Genomic DNA, 15,547 nt, shown 5'->3' on the forward strand with positions numbered 1-15,547 from the left:
GCTGGGCCCTCTACTTTTTGTCATTTACATAAATGATTTGGATATGAGCATAAGAGGTACAGTTAGTAAGTTTGCAGATGACACCAAAATTGGAGGTGTAGTGGACAGCGAAGAGTGTTACCTCAGATTACAACAGGAACTGGACCAGATGGGCCAATGGGCTGAGAAGTGGCAGATGGAGTTTATTCAGATAAATGCGAGGTGCTGCATTTTGGGAAAGCAAATCTTAGCAGGACTTATACACTTAATGGTAAGGTCCTAGGGAGTGTTGCTGAACAAAGAGACCTTGGAGTGCAGGTTCATAGCTCCTTGTGAGTGGGGTTGCAGGTAGATAGGATAGTGAAGAAGGCGTTTGGTATGCTTTCCTTTATTGGTCAGAGTATTGAGTACAGGAGTTGGGAGGTCATGTTGCAGCTGTACAGGACATTGGTTAGGCCACTGGAATATTGCGTGCAATTCTGGTCTCCTTCTTATCGGAAAGATGTTCTGAAACTGGAAAGAGTTCAGAAAAGATTTACAAGTATGTTGCCAGGGTTGGAGGATCTGAGCTACAGGGAGATGCTGAACAGGCTGGAGCTGTTTTCCCTGGAGCGTCGGACGCTGAGGGGTGACCTTATAGAGGTTTACAAAATTATGAGGGGCATGGATAGGATAAATAGACAAAGTCTTTTCCCTGGGTTCGGGGAATCCAGAACTAGAAGGCATAGGTTTCGGGTGAGAGGGGAAAGAGACCTAAGGGGCAACTTTTTCATGCAGAGGGTGGTACGTGTATGGAATGAGCTGCCAGAGGAAGTGGTGGAGGCTGGTACAATTGCAACATTTAAGATGCACTTGGATGGGTATATGAGTAGGAAGGGTTTGGAAGGATATGGGCCGGGTGCTGGCAGGTGGGACTAGACTTGGTCGGCATGGACGGGTTGGACCGAAGGGTCTGTTTCCACACTGTACATCTCTATGACTCTCTATGTCAGGCAAAGCCTTGCTAGCTTCTCAACTCTCTTAAAGGTACAGTACCTCTACACCTTCATAATATTATTTGTAATAACATGTTTAAATTGTTATTTAGGCCCACAGAAACAGGCATGAGCTAATCAGCTCATTAAACCTCTTTTGTTTATCAATTATATAGATTTAAATATATTTTAACTACATTTTACATACCTTAATCCTATAATCTTTAACGCACTTTCCTAACAATATCTATTACCCACAGTTTTAAAGTTTTTAAAATGACCTTGTCTGCACAGCAGTTTTTGAAGAGACTTCCGTATTTCCCGTACCATAATATGAAAGACATGCTTTCGAACATTATTCTTGAAAGGCATAACTCCAGCGTTAAAGCCTGGATCACTTGACCTGGGCCCTCTGTCTACCATGCTGGTTGGTAGCACTCTTGCTGTGACTCATAAAGTTCCAGGTATGTATTCCACTTCAGAACTTGAATTACGAAAACCAGGATGATGCTGTATTGTAGTGCTGAGAAGGCACCATCTTTCAGATGGGGCAAGAAATTGTATCCCATCTGCCCTTTCAGTAGAGGTAAAATATTCCCTAGCACTATTTCAAAGAAGAGCAGGGAATTTTCCCAGGTCAATATTTATTCACCAGTCAACAACACAGAAATAGTCATTGTTACATTGCTGCTTGTAGGAGCTTGCTAAGCACAAGTTGGTTGCGACAGTTCCTACTTAACAGCAACTACACTTCAAGAATACCTCATTGAATGTAGAATGCTTTGAGGTGATGATTGTGAATGACACTATATAATGTAATTCTTTTCTTTCTATCCTATTAAATTTTTTAGTTATTTAATTTAATCAACATTTCTTAATATTAAGGCATATGGAAATAATGAAGGAAAATAGCATCAAGATAGTTCTGCCATGATCTACTTGAACAATTGAGTAAGCTGAAGGGCCTACCCCAAACCTCTTTCATATGTTCCTGTTTAAAGCAGCTCAGTTAAATCACTGCTAAACTTTTCATGTTCAATGAAATAGAAGCATCATTTTGGAAATACACTAATAATTTAATATTGGTGAACGCTGGTGAATCTGTGCTGCACCTGTTCCAAGGCCAGTATATCCTTCCTGAGATGTGATAACCAGAACCAATTGCAGTACATTAATTATGACAACATCGGCAACTTTGAAATCCCATGGGGACAATGTCTGAATCATGAGAGTTTGAAATGACTAATGCATCAATAATTTTTCTCAATATTTCTTCGAATAAACTAATGGAGAAATCATTATGTTCTGGGGATTTCTGTACCTTAAATTCTCATATGTTCCCCATAATCACTTTTTTTTTCACTTATACCGAATCTAGTTAGTTGTCCCTTTTATGTTTCGTTTTCCTACATTGCGCCAGTTTAGACTGATCCTGTATTGTGAAGATCAATGCCAAGTCTTTACTTAGGATGGCTGCCATTTTCTGACTTCTAATTGCAATATTTCCAGTCATTGACCAAATCAATTGCTTGTACAATTCTTGCCATATTTTAGAATCCATAAGTTTTATACTTTACCAAATACAGCTATAGACATCTCCCAATGTTCGCATGCAGTTTATCTGTTCATACAGTTGTGTCCTTTCTATTGTTGTCAATTTCTCCTTTATCATTACAAAATCATCTTTACTAAATTTAATATTTTGAATCAGCCTCTTCCATTCGAAACTAATGTGAAACATAATAGTTATCGTTGGTTGGATGTTCACTAACTGTTGGACTATTCACTAATTCAGGTTCATTACTCAATCGAAAATGGCCAGTTCTTGCACAGGTTTAACTTTGGAGAAATGTTTTTCTTTCAAAAGTGTGCACTGTTTATATGACACCAGAATGTTTTCCACTAATGCATCAAAAAGCAATCATATTATTTACAAGGTTTTATTTGAAATGTTAGCATTGAGAAAAGAGGACCTGTACAGGGAACTCTTCAAAATCTTCATTTTTAAAAAATTCCTTCATGAAATGTGAGCATCACTGGCTGGACCAGTATTTATTGCCCATCCCTTGTTGCCCTTGAGAGGGTGGTGCTGTGCTGCCTTGAACCTTTGCATTGAACCTCTGCAGTGCATATGGTATAGGTAGACCCATAATGCCGCGAGGAAGTTCAAGGATCTTGACCAATGATACTGAAGGAAAGACAATATATTTCCAAGTCAGGATGATGAGTGGCTTAGAGGAATTTGCAGGTGGTGATGCTTCCATGCAACTGCTGCCTTTGTCCTTCTGGATGGTAGTGTTATGGGTTTGGAGGATGCTGTCTAATTACGCTTAATTATATTTTACACTTGAAATGGTACAAACTGAAAATGCATTAGGTAGGAAGGTCAACTGATGCCTTTTTGTATTCGTTCATTGGATATTGCTATTGCTGGCATTTATTGACCATTCTGAATTGCCCTGGGGAAAGTGTTAGTGTGCCACCTTGAATTGTTCAAGCCCTTACATAGCTACATCCAGAAACCAGAATTTTGACCTATCGTCAATGAATTATAGCTGCAGGTGATTGTATACTCAGCTCAGAATAATGGAGGGCAATTCACTTCATGGACTAAGGATCGGTAGAGGTCTAATTTAGGATCCGTACCTTCTCCTGCTGGAATGTTTGTAGGGAACATGAACCATGGGTATTGTAGTCAATATTTCTCAACCAATCAACCACCACATTCTTCCAGGCAACATGAATTATATTATTGGCCAACCTACAAATAGATGACACCTTTCAGTAACCATTCGATCAACCATCCTTTCTAATGTTACCTTCTCCTGCTCAATATTTGTTTTTTGATTAAACTTTCTGTGAAGCATTTTTAGAATGGTTTCAATTAGCTTCATAATCTTAAAAATTTCTGTCTAGTATGGGCAAGTTATTTAGCTGGATGAAGTTAATTTTGGTGGTTGGTTGTGAGTCAGAGTTAAGAAAATAGAATTTAAGTTCCACCATGTCACATTGTTTAAAACTTTTTATCTGCATTTCCTCTAGCTGGTGTACTACTAATTGTGAAGAACTACACAGGGGATCGACTGAACTTTGGCTTAGCCCTAGAGGGGGCAAAAGCAGATGGAATTGATGTGGAAATGGTTATTGTAGCTGATGACTGCGCCTTCACTACACAGAAAAAAGCTGGAAGGAGAGGTCTGTGTGGCACAGTACTTATACACAAAGTAAGTTTGATACATAAAAGTCCTGAGGTGCAATACTGGAACCGTGACGTTTCACACTGAGGTCAGTCTCACACATTCCCAAGGGTACTGAAAGTTCAAATAAAGAAAGTCAGTGTATCTAGACGGCTTGTGTTCCAGAATGCTAAAGGAGCCTGGTTAGAAATGGAGACGCTAATCATAATTGTGAATAAAAATTTTGAAATGGAGGAGGATAGTGAATTATATATCCTCATTCATAATTGGATTAAGATATTCTTAACTTGGTTGTGGGTGGATTCCGAGGTTACAGAATGTAGCTCCATAGTGTCCATAGCTTCAGTGATATAGTTAGAATGTTAGTACCAAAATGATATACATGCTGCAAGTGCATATTTCAAGCTCTGTGTCCTGAGAATACACAGAGTAGACAGATCATAATCTTGGTCAGCACATGATGCCAATTCTCCACTTACATTGCCACTGCAGCCAATGTCCTCTCATCAACACAGACAGCTGAACTTCCACATTATTGCTATTTAAGGATTAGTAAATTGCTTTTGGGTTAAATGCCAATCGATTTTGATGGGGTCCAACAGACTTTATAGAATGTGTGGATATACTAACACTCTTTAAAGTTGGTGAAGTTGATAGAGAGTAATGTGGGATGTAGTTTGAGTGAGGCTGCTTGCTTGTAGACAAGTTCTGTAGTTATCATACCTTATACCTTTCAACATAAAATTAAAGGTCGAGAACAGGCAGAATAGAAGAGGATGATCTGATCAGAGGGAGGAGAAAGATTGAAGGGGTCCTTTCTAGCAAGAAGCCTTATCCATGAAGGAACTTTACCCTTACCTCAAACTAAGCCAGAAGCAAGGTGTGCATTGTGTCCATTTAGTGCAGGAAGCAATTTTTTTCAATGTAAAGCACTGCACATAATCTTGTCTACTTTAAACCAATGCAAATTGACTCAGGTAAGCTTGAAGTTGCTACTCCTGCTGTCCGGAGTCGAATCATACTGGAATGTTTCTTGAAGATGTCTCCAAAATAACAGGCAGAGAATTAAGAGTCAAAGCATCAACTTAACATCCTCATAGTGGCAATAATATTTTTAATGTATAGAGAAAGGGCATGCAAAAATATGTTTTCCTAAGTGAGCCATTGTTACCTCTGGTAGATCTGACCTTGTAAAAATGTGAATCTGACCCATTGTTTATCCTGTGATTAAAGAGTAACACCGTTCAGTTAGCTTTACCGAGAAATGTCAAAGGATTGTGGACCGTAATTTCGCAATGTGTCAGTGATGAAAATGGGTTTCTTTTCTCTAATGTTAATAATTAATCCTGACGCATTACATGATCTGAAGTCTAATAAAACCTGTACTGTGGATGATTCTGACATACTTTAGGAAACTATCTGAAAAGCATTCAATTACTCATCCAGGTTCCTCCTGCTAATCTAGTTTCCAATTTATACATAGATTAAAGTTACCCATAATTATTAGAATTATAACAGCATAAAGAAAGTCCATTCAACCCATCATGACCATGCCAGTCATTAAATGTCTATCTATTCTAATGTCATTTTCCACCACTCAGCCCATTCCCATGTATGCTATGGTATTTTAAGTGCACATTTAAATATTTCTTAAATATTTTGAAGGTTCCTGTCTCAACTAACCTTTTAGACAGTGAGTTCAGATACCCACCATCTTCTGAGTGAAATAAAACTTTCCTCAAACTCCCTCTCATTATCCTGCTCCTTAATGTAAAATTGACATCACTTTATCCCAAGCACCCAGTATTTCTTCATGCAAAGCTGCCCACATTATGGTTCCTATTGGGAGATTTACAGACCACTCCCACTAGTGACTTCTTTCCCCTACTATTCCTCATCTGTATCTAACTCAATTCCACATTTTGATCTCCTGAACCAAGATTACCTCTTACTATGGCATACATACCCCTCTTGATTAATAGTGTTACCTTTCTACTTTTACATCGCTTCTTATTTTCCTTTAGAACATAATCCTTATCATTCTGAGGTCAGGTCTTCATAATGGCTATTATATTTATTTATTTCAATGTGAATGCAAAATGCTTTCAGATACAGGTTCTTTAGTTTTGTCTTTTTACTATCTTTGTGTCATCTTGCCTTGATTGTTGATGTATTCCAAGGTTTCTTTTTTTTTCTGTTCCTTCCTACCATTCTCTGACCATCATTTTCCTTATTACAATTTTCCTTTCTTACCTTGTCTCTGATTTTTTGATATATCACATTTGATGTCTTGCCCTTACTATTTCTGCTTCTCTACTTCCTTCGTCATGCAGTTCACAAAATCACTGGCCTCAGCAAAGTTGAGGCTTGGGCTGTCCTAGTGTATAGCCCCCATTTTCTTCAATTTTGGTGTCAATGCCACAGAAACTGGAATCCATGTTTCCCACACACATTTCTACTGCCATCCTTCATAGGTTTAAATTATGATATTCACTTAATTATGATTTCTTTTATAATATTTTCTTAATTTTGCAATCAACTGTCTAATTTTAGATACCTAATGCCAATTGCGCACAGCTCAGGTAATAATCCAAAAGTTATAAACTTTTTTTAACCTAGTGGCTAGCTCGTCATTTTTTCTGTGTAGACCCTCTTTCCTCATTCTGTCTAGGTATCAACATGGACCACAACCACTGGATCCTCCTCCCACTGCAAGTTCATTTTCAGCCTTGAGCAGATATTCTGAACCCTGGCAGCAGGCAATCAATATCTGATCCAAAAACTCTTGCTCTTTGCTGCAGAGAACAGTGTCACTCCATCCTCACTGTACTACCTCCAGTACTACTACATATCTTGTTGCTCCCCCACTTGAATGGCCTCTTGTACCACAGTATGCTAGTGTGTGTGAACATCTACCTTGCATCCTGCAATCCGGCTGTCTTCCAAATAGTTGGGAAAACATCAAACAATGTGACAAATGCAAAGGCTAGAACTCCTGTCCTCTGGCTTCACTTACCTGCTTCAATTGTACTCACACCCTCTTGCCTTGATCCCTGACCAAATCAGAAGACCCTGTATGAAGTCTTGTGGCTGCCTCCTGAAGTCTAAGTAACTTTCCTCTGCCTGATGGGTCATAGTATCTGTAGTTTAGCCTCCAGCTCATAAACTCTCCAAGCAAAGTTGCTTGAACTTCAAACACTTATTGCAGCCCTATTTGAGCTGGATCACAATGCTCCCACATACTGCAGCTGGACACATCATTTCTACTGCCATCCTTCATAGGTTTAAATTATGATATTCACTTAATTATGATTTCTTTTATAATATTTTCTTAATTTTGCAATCAACTTCCATACTGTGTTAAAATGTAAAAGTAGAAATGACCTTAACTACTTAGCACAGACTTGTCAAACAACTAGGTCATTTGTAGCAGAGAAAGAACTGCTTCCAATCATTCCCAATGAATGTAGCTCTATCTCTCTTTGTCTGTCTCATGATCCTCACCTTGCCCACTCCTTCAAAATGACAGACTGGTTTTTGAATTCATAATTAAATTAATGGTGGGACATTTAGTGCAGGCTTCACCTCATGACAAACAATGAGCTAAAGTACTTCCAAAAGTATGAATTAGTGGCAGGTAGGCCGTTCAGCGCTTTGAGACTGCTCTGCCATTTAACAAGACCACTGCTGATCTGATTGTTCTTAAATTCATGTTCCTGCCAAGCCATGAAAATATTAACTCTCTCATTAGTCAAGAGTCCTTCTGCCCTTGCCTTAAAAATATTCATTAACCCTGCCTTGATTGCTCTCCATAAATGGGACTTTTAATGACTAATGACCTTTAGAGAGATAGAATTTTCTCTTACTTAAACTTGAGACCATGATTTTTAACCTGTGTCCCTGAGTTCTAGTCCTACCCACAAGTGGAAACATTCTTTTGGTATCCACCCTGTTAAATCCCCTCGGGATGTTATACCTCTCATTAAGATGACCCCTAATTATTCTAAACTCCAGTGATGTAATTTCTTTCCTTGGACTTTCACTCTAAAAATTTGAATGTTTGTGTAGGCCTGATTGGTTCTGTTTTTTCAGCATAGTTTGTTTCCTCCTTGCCTCAATTACAAGCCTTTTAAATCTGATCTTAAATATTCCCTGAAAGTGACAACATTCCATCAAACTAGTTAGTATGGTTTGACTGGAATGGACAACTCCACCTTCCCAACTCATTGTGAATTTAACTTAACCCCTTTATAGTTTCATACCCCGGCTGCTTTGCATGAAAATGAGCTAAGGTCCAGAAAAGATACAGTAACAGCTGGCTGAATAAAAAAACTAGATGTAGCACTGCTGTACTGTCTGGTTGAATACTCTAAGATTACAAATGGAAAATAACCACTTGTGAGAGATATTGAGATATGGGGAAAAAACTGAAGCAGGGAAGCAAATAGTATCAGAAAATGATGGAAAAATGTTACAACAAATCTGAGCAATTGTGTCCACAAGTCAAAGTCTTTCCACTTTATCTTTGCCTTTGACAGATGGCTGGGGCCATGTCTGAAATGGGAATGTCACTTTGTGAAATTGTTGAGAAGCTGAATGTCGCTTTAGGTAAATTAGGTAAGTGATAACCAATCAGACTGTGGAAACTAATCAAGGAAAATATTCTAACTAATTTGGTTTTGATTTTATTGTTTTGTGTATTTTACAGTAAAAATATAATAAAATGCATTGATAAGTTTTAATTTGTCATTACAAAATGGCACCATTTTGAATAATTTAAGAATAAGGGAAAGAAAGAAAAATATAGCTTGGAGTCCTGAGCCAGCTGATCACCATCGATGACGCCTGCAATACACTTACAGCCTGCAAGAAATATTAAGGGTTCAGTTAAGATGAACTTCAATTCGTACTTGCGATTTGACACCTACAGTCCTTACACTTCATTGTCACTTTGGATTTAAGATGTAGGCAGCACTGCTTGAAAGATAAAAATGTACTGACTCCCATTAGTTTAGACAAAAGTTAGTGGAGCCCACAGATACATGCTCACATTATTTGAAATTGGATTTTTATTAATGCAGCTGACAGCATTCACCAAAGTCTCCTGTTCTCTTAAGCAATAATCATGTAATACATGGATTATACTGGAAGCCGTTTTTGTTTGGCTGCTGGATTTCCACTATATTAAGGAAATAATTAGACTGAACCAACTGTCATTCAGATTGATAAGATTTGGATGTTTTGTTGAGCTGAATTAAATAAGTTGTTGAAGTTATCCTGCAATATCATTCAATCCAGAAATAGCCTTGAGTTACCTTCAAAGGAGGAAGATTAATATGATCATCTAAGGCCATGAAACATAAACTGACTTACCTATCATCTGATTATTTGGGAAAGGGAAGTCAGACGATCATTCATCTAAACATTAGAGTGAGGAAATAGAAAGACTAACTGCTCACAGTAAGGGTACCAGTCATCTAAAGTAACATAAATGTAGTTCAACAACTCCATGTATGTGTAAGTTCACTGGCACTCCTATTACCACAGTCTGTACTGAATTGCCCCTTGAGTGTCATTACAGAACTGGCCACATGTATGTTCTGGGTGGTAAACAATCTCCTCTGTCTTCTGCTTTGAAGCACTACATTCAGCACTACTGGAGCTTTCTACTCAAACACTAATTGTAATCCTGTGCCTAATTACAGCTCCTCCATTTTGCAGTTTCTTCCCAATATTTCAGAGTATGTTTTCTATTAAGAAAGAAAAAAGCTAAGTAATAATATGAATGTAAGTAAAATAAATAATACAACAAAATTGAAATTTAGTGCATAAAAGTTTGTAATTAATGTAAGTTGCATTAAATAGCTGAATTAGAGAACAGGTAATCAACAGTGAAATGTTTGTAATTTGCACAATATCAGACAGAAGGGAATTATTTCCATTAACTTGGCATGTCTTACATATGTTCAAGAGTTTATAGACAAACTTAGAACATATGCTGGAATTAATTATTGCCTTTCGTTAGTCTCTGGGTGAAGGCATTCTACAAAAAGCCGAGGGCTTCTTCACAGCTATACTGACCGTTGTTTATTATTTGCTGCATTAGTGGTGTTGCTAGAAGCAAATTAAAATCAAGGAAATTAATTGGTTCTAGGACTGCCTAGTACACAGGCTTTTTCTGTGCAGATAGTAGGCATAGAACTATACAAGCTATAGTTTTCATCTTTGAAGTGATACAAATGAGAATTATCCTAATATGAGTGAATTTATTCGTCTGATATTATCGTCAGATATAATGGGCAGATGTAATATGTGCTCTTATATCAAGCCAAACAGGCCAGAAATGCCCCTCATTCTGTATTAGGTTAGCTAATCAAGGCAAAGTACTCATAATTGGCCTCTATGCCTCTGATCGAGGGAGCAAATTGTCAGCCGTTTCCCTATTCGGTGATCCCTGCTGGAAGATTTTAAGGATATCAGGGATGACAGCAGGATTGGATATGATTGTTGTGCCTATACTCAGTTTAAAAAAAAAGTCTGTCCATTGTAAAATTTTATTTTATATAGTCCCCTTTATTATAGAAAAGTAGCAAAAAAGTCCTCCCAGGCATCAGGCAAAATAGCTGCTGAACCAAAGAAGAAAATATTAGTAGATGTAACCTAAAGCTTGAGCCAAGCTGCATTTTGATTTTGAGAAGACAGTGAGCAATTTAAGGTGAGAATTTCACTGTTAAAGTCGAGATGACTGAAGTGCAGTGTAGAAAACAGTCCAAAATCAGAGGAGTGGATCGTCAAGTTTTGAGTTATCAAGCTGGAAAAAATGACAAAGAAGGAAGGGAACATTATGAAGAGTTAAAACCTAGGATGAGAATTTTCAAAATAAGTTCTTTCAAAACTGGAAGCAGAAAGTGTGTTGGTGAGGATAGGGATGTTTGGATAACGAGAGCAAATACTGGATAAGATATGGACCACCGAGATTTGAATGAACTGCTGTTTATGGTGGATGAAGAATAGGAGGCTGGCACCAGAGTATTAGAATATTCAAGATTGGAGCTGGGAAAGGACTAGATAAGGATTTTCACAACACATATATTAATCTAGGAAAAGGCAGGTGATGTTGTAGACTTGGCACCAGTGATCTTTCTGATGGAAAATACATGTGGCCTTCGAAGCACAACTTCAGACCTTCAATATTGTGAATGGCCTGGTTCAACCTGAGGCAGGGAGGGAAATGGAGTTTCGAAGTTTGGGAGGTGTGAGGATTGTAATGATTCTTTACTCATTCAGTGTTTAGCTGAAAAATGTTGCGACCTATCCATGACTAGTTTTTACATCAATAATCAGACAGCCTATAGGCATTGAAGGAGCCCAGAAGGCTTTTGGGAGCTGAAAACTGCATTGTATAAGTATAAATGTGCAAGGTTTCCACATGTCTAAAACTGAAGTTGCTAAGAGGCATCATGCAGTTAAGGAAGAGGAGGAAGGGTGTGGAATGTCAAAGATAGATTAGTGAGAGACTCCTGATATTCTGTTTTGAAGATGAGAAGCAAAGCCATCATTGTTTAGACTCATGGTGTGTTGACCATAGCTACCTAGGCCATTTGATGCAGGTCTTTAGCACCTACAAGTTTGTAAGCCAGCAAGAGCATTTTCCATCATCTCCAGTAAAGGAACAGAAAAAGCTGACAAAAAAAAAGAAAGAAATATCCATTTCAGCATTACCAACATCTGTGGCATCAGATAATGCTCCTTACCTGGCAACGTTTGCTCCAGATTATGTTTTTATCCAAAACGCAAAGGTAGCACACATCACTACTTAAAAATCTGTAAATTTTAGGACCTTGGAGCTACAGTTATTCATTATATGTTCAAATTAAATATGGTTCCAATGGAAGCAAAATCATACATGTTCCTTTGATTATTGGCTTTTTAATTTCTCTGTATTTTCCTGCTCAGGTACAATGGGAATCTGTCTGTCACCCTGCAGTGTACCTGGATCAGAGCCAACCTTCAATCTGAAAGCAGATGAGCTGGAACTTGGACTGGGTAAGAAGCTGTTCAGAACATAGAATGTGTAGAGCTTAGCGTGGCAGAGCAGCTAGTAGTATTTCAATATAATACACTTACCTCAGCATTGGTACAAAAGAACATTCTTCACACAGAAACAGGAAGAAATACTTGTGGCAGCTGAGAAAGAACTATTCCGTCTTCCCCAGTTCTTGATCTGTAGTCATGTAGGTTATGGCACCTCAAGTTCACATTATTTTGTGAACAATTATTTTGTAAACACAAGATAAGTTTCTACCTCAAACACCCCTTCAGGCCATAATTGTTACCTGCCATTGTAAATATCCTATGTAACCTCTCTGGAATGGCCACATTCTTCCGAGAACGCAGTGTCCAGAACTTTATGCCTTACTGTAGCTGAGGCCTAACTCGTATTTTACACAAGATTAGATTAGATTAGATTAGATTTCAGTGTGGAAACAGGCCCTTCGGCCCAACAAGTCCACACCGACCCGCTGAAGCGAAACCCACCCATACCCCTACATTTACCCCTTACCTAACACTACGGGCAATTTAGCATGGCCAATTCACCTGACCTGCACATCTTTGTGACTGTGGGAGGAAACCGGAGCACCCGGAGGAAACCCACTCAGACATGGGGAGAACGTGCAAACTCCACACAGTCAGTCGCCTGAGGCGAGAATTGAACCCGGGTCTCTGACGCTGTGAGGCAGCAGTGCTAACCGCTGTGCCACCGTGCTGCCCTCAAAGTACTAGTATTTTACACAAGGCTACTATAACCTTCCTTGCTCTTCTTTTCTAGGCCTTAACCAATGAAGGAATGTATTCCATGTTCCTTCTTATCCACCGACTGTCCTGTACTCCTACTGTTAGGAAACTGTGGATGTGCACTTAAAGATCTTGCTGTTCCTCTCTGTGACATGGAATCCCCCTGCCATTAATCAATTATTTCCTTGCATTTTTTTGTCTTCTCCAATGCATTTTGTATTTGCCTTTTATTCTTCACCTGACCAGTCCACTGTTAGCTTTCTGCAGCCTAGATTTGTCTTCTTCACTATGAACACAATGATCTATTATTGTATCATCTGCAAGCTTCTTAAGCATGTCTTGTAGTTTGAATCTAAACCATGATATATACCACAAACAGCAAGGAACCCAGCCCTGAGCCCGAAGGAGCCACATTTGACAAACATTTTTCTATTGATCATTACACTTTGCTTCCTGATAGTGTGTAAACTTTGGATCTAACTTGCTACTTTCCATTGCACCCATGGGTTTTTAATTTTCTGTCCAGTATGCCATATGAGCTCTTGTCAAATGCCTTGATATAATTCATGTAAATCACGTTGAATGCACTAGCTTCATTGACTCGCTTCAAAAAATTCAATCATGTTAGTCACAAATGTATTGACCTCTCTTAAAAATATTCAATGACTCTGGCAGCAGTGCTCCCTGGCAAAGAGAGTTAGAAAGTCTCGCAACCCTCTCGTTTCCTCTGTCTCAAATCGAAGATTGGCCCTAGTTCTAGTCTCCCACAAAAGGAAACATCCCACCTAAGTCCATTATGGAAGCAACATCTAGGGATGAGTAGTAGATTTTCTAGATTTGCCTACAAAAATAAAAGAAAATACTTATGTGATTTTGAGATGAAAATAACCTGAAGTCCTTGACCCCACTCACAATCCAGCCACCCTCTACTGGCAAGTCTGTCCATGTTTATAAGACTACTTTAGGAAATTATGAGAGGTTGTTCAGCCGGTGGCACCATACCGTACAGGAAGTTACTATCAATACAAGAGGAAAGAAGAATGGATACTCTTTCGCAGAAACTGCAGCACCTCGAGGAAACCCATACAGACACGGGGAGAATGTGCAAACTCCATCCAGTCAGTCACCCAAGGCTGGAATCGAACCCGGGTCCCTGGTACTGTGAGGCAGCAGTGATAACTACTGAACCACTGTGCTGCCCCTAAAGTTAGTGAGATCCTCAATCTGATCTCAGCTAAGATGATTTTGGAGCCATGCTGTTTGACTGTATCTGTGGGATAAATAGTAAAGAAGCAATCAGCCAGGGTCCCCATTTTAACTCCTGTTGTAAACTGCTTTGAAGTGAACAGTAAATGAAATAAGATAGGGTTTGGCTGAGATGCACATCCTGTACCTGAATAGAGCACTTGCTACCTTGGCATACATTGAATGCTCACTTAGGCAAGGTGTCAGAGCATGGTTATTTGCCATAGAATTCTGACCAAACAAATATCTCTGTTTTCAGAGAAAATAACATTTAGAAGCACAGCTTTAGTATTTACATTATTTTAAGATCATTGCTATTTTTTTAGGTATCCATGGAGAAGCCGGTATCGAGCGGATAAAGGTGAGAGACCATTAAACAGTGAAATAAAGGAGATTTACATTAGTGGAACTATTACTGGTATATTGTACAATAAAATCTTAAATTTCAGTGGAGAAAACAGCATAAACCGTCGGATTTATGTTGTGTAATGACTAACTAACATGCTGAGCAGAAAACTGAAACATCAACTGCTGGGCTTTAAGGGAGACCTAAGTGATAATATTGATCTTGATTGCCTGAGTATTCTATTTCCTTTTCATCTTTGCTCAGTGGATTACTCAATGAAAGTTGGGAAAGGCTTTTGTAAGATTAGCCTACCAATACCGAAATACTTAAATTACTTTGTACTCTTTTAAATGTTAACTGTTAATAAGTGTCAACTGTATTGCTCCTTATAAGTTGATAGTATGTGGGTTCAAATACCACTCCACAACCTGAAGTCAAACTTGAGACTGACAATTAGCACAGCATTGAAGACTGCTGAAATATCAGAGATGTTTCGAGGATAATGGACTATAAGAGTAGAGATGTTTTATCAACGAGGTAAAAACAATGACTGCAGATGCTGGAAACCAGATTCTGGATCAGTGGTGCTGGAAGAGCACAGTAATTCAGGCAGCATCCGAGGACAGGCAAAATCGACGTTTCGGGCAAAAGCCCTTCATCAGGAATAAAGGCAGAGAGCCTGAAGCGTGGAGAGATAAGCTAGAGGAGGTGGGACTGTAAAACCTGTGCACACACCTCCTCCCTCACCTCCATCCAAGGCCCTAAAGGAGCCTTCCACATCCATCAAAGTTTTACCTGCACATCCACTAATATCATTTATTGTATCCGTTGCTCACGATGCGGTCTCCTCTACATTGGGGAGACTGGACGCCTCCTAGCAGAGCGCTTTAGGGAACACCTCCGAGACACCCGCACCAATCAACCAAACCGCCCCGTGGCCCAACATTTCAACCCCCCCTCCCACTCTGCCGAGGATATGGAGGTGCTGGCCCTCCTCCACCGCCGCTCCC

General features: G+C 39.0%; 1 protein-coding gene across 1 annotated transcript in view; it reads left to right on the top strand.

Annotated features, from left to right (window-relative positions):
* Positions 1–15,547, top strand: part of tkfc (triokinase/FMN cyclase) — a 76,486-nt gene that overhangs the window by 26,861 nt on the left and 34,078 nt on the right. The window contains exons 4-7 of the mRNA XM_043706132.1: positions 3,996–4,177; positions 8,689–8,767; positions 12,107–12,196; positions 14,518–14,552. Coding sequence (XP_043562067.1) covers positions 3,996–4,177; positions 8,689–8,767; positions 12,107–12,196; positions 14,518–14,552 — 386 coding nt within the window. The remainder of the gene's footprint in view (positions 1–3,995; positions 4,178–8,688; positions 8,768–12,106; positions 12,197–14,517; positions 14,553–15,547) is intronic.

This window comes from Chiloscyllium plagiosum, chromosome 16 (assembly GCF_004010195.1).
Source record: "Chiloscyllium plagiosum isolate BGI_BamShark_2017 chromosome 16, ASM401019v2, whole genome shotgun sequence".
NCBI lineage: Eukaryota > Metazoa > Chordata > Chondrichthyes > Orectolobiformes > Hemiscylliidae > Chiloscyllium > Chiloscyllium plagiosum.